This window comes from Aulonocara sp. 'chitande type north' Nkhata Bay, linkage group LG3 (assembly GCF_057382095.1).
Source record: "Aulonocara sp. 'chitande type north' Nkhata Bay isolate Kocher_YH1m ecotype deep benthic linkage group LG3, A_spYH_male_GT1.1, whole genome shotgun sequence".
NCBI classification, from domain to species: Eukaryota; Metazoa; Chordata; class Actinopteri; order Cichliformes; family Cichlidae; genus Aulonocara; species Aulonocara sp. 'chitande type north' Nkhata Bay.
Window position 1 is genome coordinate 32,206,896 of NC_141346.1, and position 7,388 is coordinate 32,214,283.

Genomic DNA, 7,388 nt, shown 5'->3' on the forward strand with positions numbered 1-7,388 from the left:
GAGAAGAGTTATAAATGGTTTAAGCACAGGATCTTGGGTTTTTTTTTTACCTGAAATAAAATGGCCTCAAAAGAGAAAATATTCAATCAGATAAATTAAGTATGTTAAGTGCTGCTGAACTTTAAAAAAACAAAACAAAAACAGTTCAAAGTGTGGCTGGTTACATGTATGTGGAAAGCAAACGTACAAGGATAAACAGGGACTGCATTCGGCAGGCCTGAACATGCAGACCAATGATTACTTGTCCAATGCCAGGCATGAATCTGTCTCTGTGGTTAAGCAAATTATGGTCAGTGAAAGTTTCTATTTCACATAAACCACTTTTTTTTTTCTTTTCTCCATCTTAGTCATCTGTTCAGCTTGCTCACTGAATTATGTGATTAATTAAACACAGCGAAACCAGATGTGATTTGAAAAAACTTGATGCCAATACTTAGTGATAAATTCTCTTGTTCTTTATTGTTTGCCAAAAACATGAATACATTTCAGCTGTAAGTGTTACACTCATGTGCCAGCAATCTGTTTGATGGAGTCTGTTTCTAAAACAACTCAGATGTCGTATTCTGGCAGTATCAACAAACATACCCAGTTATAGGATTTAATCACACAAATTTACCCCAGTGAGCACAATTTTATGGCTCATACTGCACTCTATATGGCCAACACTCCAACACTGCACCAATGAACATCAGTCATGGACAAAGATGGACAAAGTCAACGCTGGGTTTCCACTCTCCACACTTTTTTTGTAAGCGTCTTGGTTGCTGACCCTGAGTAGACCTCTGCCTGGTTGATTTATTCACTTATTTCACGACGTTCTCAAAGCATGAAGTCCATTTTGTAAATTTTGGTTGTTTTTAAGAGTCTAATAGGAGGATTATCCAGGATAAAAACTTGTGACTGACAAATTACTTTTCTTCAGTTTCAGACTTCCCAACCCAGTGGATGATGTCACGATACCTACATCCATTTTTTATACAGTCCTGTGACAAAAGCTGAATATGCCGCTTTATTCAGTAGCTTGTAGAACCACTTTTTGGCATTGCCATCGTTTTCTGCATGACTTCTTCAGTCTCTCACCTTTGGAGAAGTTTTGTCTCACTCTTCTTTACAGCATTGCTTCTGCACATTGAGGTGTGTGGACATTTGTTAATGCACAGGTTGGTGTCTGGACTTTGCACCACTGTCTTTTCTTTTTCAGCCATCCTGTTGTAGATTTGCTTGGGACGTTGTCAGACAGATGGCCTCACATTTGACTCTAGAATACTTTGGTATCATGGTTCTTATATGGTGCTTTTCTACTCTGAGCAGTCAAGTCGGTTTACACAGATTTCACCCATTTATATTCCAATGGATGAATCGGAGAGTAACTTGGGGTTAGTATCTTGCCCAAGGATATTTGGCTTGCAGACGGGAGCAGACAAGGATCAAACCACCAACCTTCCGATTAGTAGGCAACCTGTTCCACCACCTGGGCTACAGCTATCATCATTCAAATGACATTGTTTCACAAGTCTTCTGATTTGTTCAGATGCGGTTTTGTAAACTTGAACCTTGCTGCCTTGTTTAGAGAGAAGAGGCTTTCTCCTCGCAACCCTTCTACACAAATCATACTTATTCAATCTTTTTCTAACAATACTGTCATGAACTTTAACTTTTAACTAACTGAAGCCTGTAGAGTCCGAGATGTTGCACAGTTTGTGAAATTGCATCATGGTGTTAAAACACACTTGAATGTTCCAGGCGAGGAAACTTCCAGAAGTTCTGATTTTTATAGCGGTGCTCAGACTTTCTGACAAATGCTTAATCAAGTGTATTATCACCACTTAGTTGCTCCTTCCCTTCTTAACTCCTATCGAAACAGTAAAGGTCAAACAAAATGTCTGAAAAGGTAAGGTAATCCTTGTTAAAGGACTTGGATCCAGTACCTGTACTTGCACTTTTTACAAAGACAAATAAGAGTTTGGATTACCATCTATTCTGTTTTCTTGTCAGTGAATTCAGCAGGAATGTGCAGACAAACATGCAAACAGACATTTCTTAAGATGTGGAAAACTCCTTCAGGAGGCGTCATTCCTCTTAAATGAACACGACTTATCTCCTGCACCCACTCACACGCTTGGCTGGCTTCTCTCGTTGTGAAAGACTGAATATCTGTGCACCAGCAGCTGTTTGACTTTTGAACGCTGGCAGCAGATTCATTTGTTTACCTTGGATTCAAATGTCAGCTTTGTCCACATTATGTCCCAGGTGAAAGGTATATGAGAAGACACGAAGCAACGGCGTACAAAAGTCCACGTTTGAGTCACTGATTCTTTTGTCCGATGCTTTTATTTCACTTCATCTCCGGCCCTTCAGATGCAAGTAAAACAGTACAGTAAGCAATACACAGTACAAAGATAATTTGGGTTTAAAAGTGCAACCTGAGTGTACAAAATATCAGCAAGCACCTGCTGTGTGCATGAAGTAAACTGCAGGTGAGTTGAAGCTAAAGCTGCAACCTCCTCTTAAATTTCAGGATTTCATAGATGTGCAAATAAAAAACAAGGCTGTGCAGCTCATAGTGAGGAATCTGTTCCCAGTATTTGTACACTCAGCCCATCAGGTAGCTCGACTTTGAGACTTTGCAGATTTAAGATTGTTTGAGCATGTAGATGTCATAACGTTCCTGCTTTAAATCCTTTTTTTAAAAAACAACAAAACAAAAAACCCAAACGGTTATGGGACAAAACAAAAAAGTGAAATATCCTAAACTGAGTTTAAAATAGTAAATGAAAATGGGCACATTTTGACATTTAAAAAAAAGATAAAATAAATAAAATACCAGAATCAGCATTACAGATACTGTTAGTTAATCCAACTGTGTTTGAACCTTTTGTCAAGAACCTGAGTGTACTTTAAATAACTTTTATCTTAAATCCATAACAACATTGCTCCACCTCTTCTCAGTTTTTATACCATCACCTTTTATGTCATTTCCGCAACTTCATTCATATTCATATTCATTCATATTTTTAAGATTTCTAAAACTTTGCTTTATGTAAAATGCCCAACAGTAAGAAGTGATCAAAGGTCAGCTCCATGTCATTTGTTCTCTATTGGTTTATCCTTCATTTACATTTTACCTTTTAATTTAACCTTGGACTAAACTAGGCTGGTCCAATTATTAAGGGGACAGAAATTATGACTGCGAGTATTAAAAAAAAAAGTAAGGGTGAGGAGTTTGTAGAAGGCACAGCTAGTTGTTACATTTACTTCTGATAAAGTCGTATCATTAAAAATCTGAGTTTATCACACCCTAGAAAACACAACCAATTACATCTCAGTCATAAAAATGTGGAGACTACGCATCTGCTCAGTTACAGAATTACAAATGTCCTTTAAAAATGTTTCACTGTTTTATGATATTTCTGAAGGAACAGGTTTTAAATGAAACGCTGTTATCGAGCGCCGTTATATCAGCTGTGGGATAAGTTCAAAGCCAGGGTAACTAGTAGGACACAGAGATAATAACAAAAAAAAAAGCTCAATAGTTGCAGAAATACAACTTTCTGTGTGGTTAAACTGTCATCAAATGCTTAAGGTTTGAAAGGCCTGACAATTCCCAATTAGAAATGCATCAGGTGGGGCAGTAGCTGCCTGACAGGTGCATTTAAAAAATTGTTTAGATATAATTTTACTGGAAAATAAATACAAATTCTGATTTAAAATGAAGAAGTAAAAGAAGAAGAAGAAGCCTGGGTAAGCTGATCTCCCAGTTATCAGAACCCGTCAGGATGAACATGCTGGTTGTGTCCTCGGACGTCTAATAGTTCACCGGCTGCGATGCCGAATGGTTCATCGTGGAGCAGTGTCCTGCCCTAAAACAAAACACAAGCAGATGTTAACAAAGTATCAAAGCTTATTTCTGCCAAAATTTCCAATCAGGTGTATTTAAGTGTTCGTGTTATTAAAAATAACATTTTGAAATTTTGAGGGAAAAAATACAAATATATTGAGTGGCAGATACAAGCTGCCATAGAAAAGATCTGTTTCATTTTGCAGGATTTACCAGCCCAGTGGATTTTCTGAACTTAACAAAAATCTCCACATTTCCTTTTTTCTTTCTACATTAACAATTCTGCCAGCACAGTTACCTGCAGAGGCCTGTGGAGCATTCATAGTTGTTTTGGCAGTATGCTCCGAAGGGTTTACTGTTCATGATCCGCCACAGTGGGGTCATCCGGGCTATCCTCCTCGGAGCGTGGACGACATCTGACCCCCTTAGATCTGCACTCTGGAGGAAGCTGGACTGATCCTGTGAAACCAAAGGACCTGCACACACCTGGAATACAGATGGGACAGAAAGGTATGCACATCTTCGTTAAAAGGAACCACACTGATGACTGATGCTGATGTAGTCCAGTGTATTCTGACTCAAAGCACTGGGAAGATATAAGCTTCATCAACTATTTAGTGACTCAGTGACTTCATATGAACACTGAAGACATTGGTGTTGGTGACCGTGGGGAGGAAAAACTCTTTTTTTTTCCTGACAGGAAGTCAAATAAGGCAGAAGCAAGAGAAAGAGAGGATCAAACACAACCAGCAGGAGAGAAAACCCTTTCAGTTACACTTTAGTTCTTAACTATGGACACTCCACAGAGGAAAATATGAGTTTATGCCTGATGTGAAAAGTGGGAAAATTCAAAGCAGGCTTTCACAAAAAGGGTTTAGATCCAAAACTAATGGAAGTGAAAGATGCTGCTGGTAGACTTATAAGAGATGAATACATTAGAGGGTTATTAATGTAACCATAGTCTAACAAACTTATCACTCTATCCTTTAAAGAAAGGCAAATTGGACTTTAAGCTGATTTGTTTTTCCTCACTTGGAAAAACAATTGAATAGAAACAAAAGTTACATGTTCTAATTGCCCAGGATTACAATTATAGTCATAATCAGGTTATGGGTGTTTCCTGATGACAGGGCAGAATGAACAGGGTAAATTTAACACCACATCTGTGGTTATTACTAAATTTACTCCACTCACCTGTTGAGCCACCATTAACAGGACAATGCACAGTGCTGCTGCTGCTTTCTTTTGGGTGAAGAAGCCTGTCTTCTGCATCTTTCCAGTGGACCGGGCTGTTTGCTGGTAAGTCTATGGAGATTCTTTGCTTTTATCGTCCTTTCTTTCTCTTTGGCTACGTTGCTCAGCCTCAACCTGGAGGCTTCCCTGATTTCCAAGACTTTGTGGAGGTCTCAAGCACCCCTGCCAACTTCCAGAAGTGAGAAGAAGTGAATCTGGAACCTATAAGTCTTTTCAAGTGAGCCTGACTTAGGGGATTTCAGGAGGGCTCGTCTCTCTGTTATATAGTCAGGGCCTGATCCCTGGAGAGGGAGAGCAGTGAGGGCGGGAGAGGGAGTCACAGTCCATGCAGCGTCCACCCCATTTGCTTCATCTCACCCTCTTTGCCTCTCTTATCCAGTCTAAATGTCACATGATGTGTCCAGTATGTTCAGAGAAAGTCCTTTCTTATTACAAAGACAAACACATTTTTTTTTCCTTCTGTGTCTAATGTGAGCACAGAGGCGCCATACACGGCCCACGTGACGGTAACACAAGGACAGCTGGGTCAAACTCGTTTGAGAGAGGTTGCTAAATTTATGTGTTTCTATTTCAATGCATGTGAATGAACTTTGAGGATGATAAGGTTTTTATCAATCTGTGTTCTGCAATACATATTTGAATACCAGGGACACTGACATCATGCACTTATATAATGTAGCTGGTGCAAATTTATGAGGGTAGGGTTTACATAAGCAAACATAAGCAGGGATGTGGTATGTGTGACAGATGTGTGCAGATGTTCTCAGTCACTCCAAACAGACTAAGATTAAAATAACACCAAAATTAAAATTTCATTTTCTTAAAACTACAAAAAGAGAATGTTTTATTCATCATTATATGACAAAAGATCAGACTTAAAGACAAAATGTAAACGGTCTCGCTGTTTATCTTTTATAGGTTTAAGCTCAGAATAAAGAACAGCTATCTAAAAAAAAAAAAACATCACCTGGTTTATCCATCTTTCTGGCTGTAAAAATGATAGAAGCTTTCAAAAGATTCATTTATTCAGTTCAGTTCAATTCAATTCAATTTTATTTATATAGCGCCAAATCATAACAACATTCGCCTCAAGGCGCTTTATATTGTAAGGTAACAATAAAACATACAGAGAAAAAAAACCCCAACAATCATATGACCCCCTATGAGCAAGCAATTTGGCGACAGTGGGAAGGAAAAACTCCCTTTTAACAGGAAGAAACCTCCGGCAGAACCAGGCTCAGGGAGGGGCGGGGCCATCTGCTGCGACCGGTTGGGGTGAGAGAAGGAAGACAGGATTAAGGACTACTCAAGTGGATGTGCATGATTCTCACACAGTTCTTCTGTCTAAAACAAGATGTTTTAGCGCCTCTCCTCTCTCTAAACAAACGTTCCCCTGATTGGCTGAAGACAGAAGGTTTATCCACCAGGTGGGTGGGGCTTCTGTGCTATACACCTAAGCTAACTGTATTAGGAACGTACGCTCTCACTGACATAATAAAATCCAATTTAAAAAAAAATTAAAAAGACTAAAACTGAGCATTTAGAGGAGTCTGAGCTTCTGGCTCACAGAGATAAAAAGTAAATAAATGCCTGATAAGTAAATGTGGGAAAGTTCAGCAGTGCCAAAGCTTATCACTTATCAGTAACATAAAAAAAAATCAGAAGAAGGTTTAAATAGAGTTAAAATAAATTTTATCAGAAGTGTTTTAAATTTAATTGTTTAATGATAAATATCTGAAATTTAAATTGAAAGTATAAATGTGACGTTCTGTTCCTCTTAGTATTTTTTTTTTTACATGTTTTACTTTCATTTTTGTCGCTTTGCTTACCATGTAGACAGCTTTACAGCATGTGCTTATGCTTTTATAACCATGTGTGACATGGCATGTGGAGGCGCTGCAGATGAACTCCATCGTACTGAACTACATGTTGAAAATGACACTACAGTTTGATCTAGTGTGTTACAATGTGGAGTCCAAACCAAGTGTCAGTATATGATCACTTGGATGTAAAAAAAATTTTTTTTTTTAAATAAATAAATAAAAAAGTAAGTTTAATGTTTGTGATCACCACCTTCTAAAGTGCAGCCAGTGAAGCTAATCTCAGTCTGTAGTTTGTATTTTCACTGAATTAGTGTTAACACAGGTACAGAGTAACAGGAGCGTCTCTACCTGTGTGTCGAAAGCAACCCTTGGACTACTTATCTTATGGGATATACTGCACCAACACAGAAGTAAGAGACGTACGTCTGCCAAGGCTGAAAATCCCTGCATAAACAATGAGAAAATATCACACA

General features: G+C 38.4%; 1 protein-coding gene across 1 annotated transcript; it reads right to left on the minus strand.

Annotated features, from left to right (window-relative positions):
* Positions 1-2,312: 2,312 nt before the first annotated feature.
* Positions 2,313-5,451, minus strand: leap2 (liver-expressed antimicrobial peptide 2). Its single transcript, XM_086276855.1, has 3 exons — positions 5,033-5,451; positions 4,137-4,324; positions 2,313-3,860 (listed from the first exon to the last, which is right to left on the minus strand). The coding sequence occupies exons 1-3, from the start codon at positions 5,108-5,110 to the stop codon at positions 3,806-3,808; spliced, it is 321 nt and encodes a 106-aa protein (XP_086132981.1). The 5' UTR covers positions 5,111-5,451; the 3' UTR covers positions 2,313-3,805.
* Positions 5,452-7,388: the final 1,937 nt, after the last annotated feature.

Coding starts and splice junctions, on each gene's coding strand:
- leap2 (XM_086276855.1), bottom strand. CDS start 5,110: ATGCAGAAGACAGGCTTCTTCACCCAAAAGAAAGCAGCAGCAGCACTG. Junction 4,325..5,032: donor TGTTAATGGTGGCTCAACAG/GTGAGTGGAGTA, acceptor TCTGTATTCCAG/GTGTGTGCAGGTCCTTTGGT. Junction 3,861..4,136: donor TGCTCCACAGGCCTCTGCAG/GTAACTGTGCTG, acceptor GTTTTGTTTTAG/GGCAGGACACTGCTCCACGA.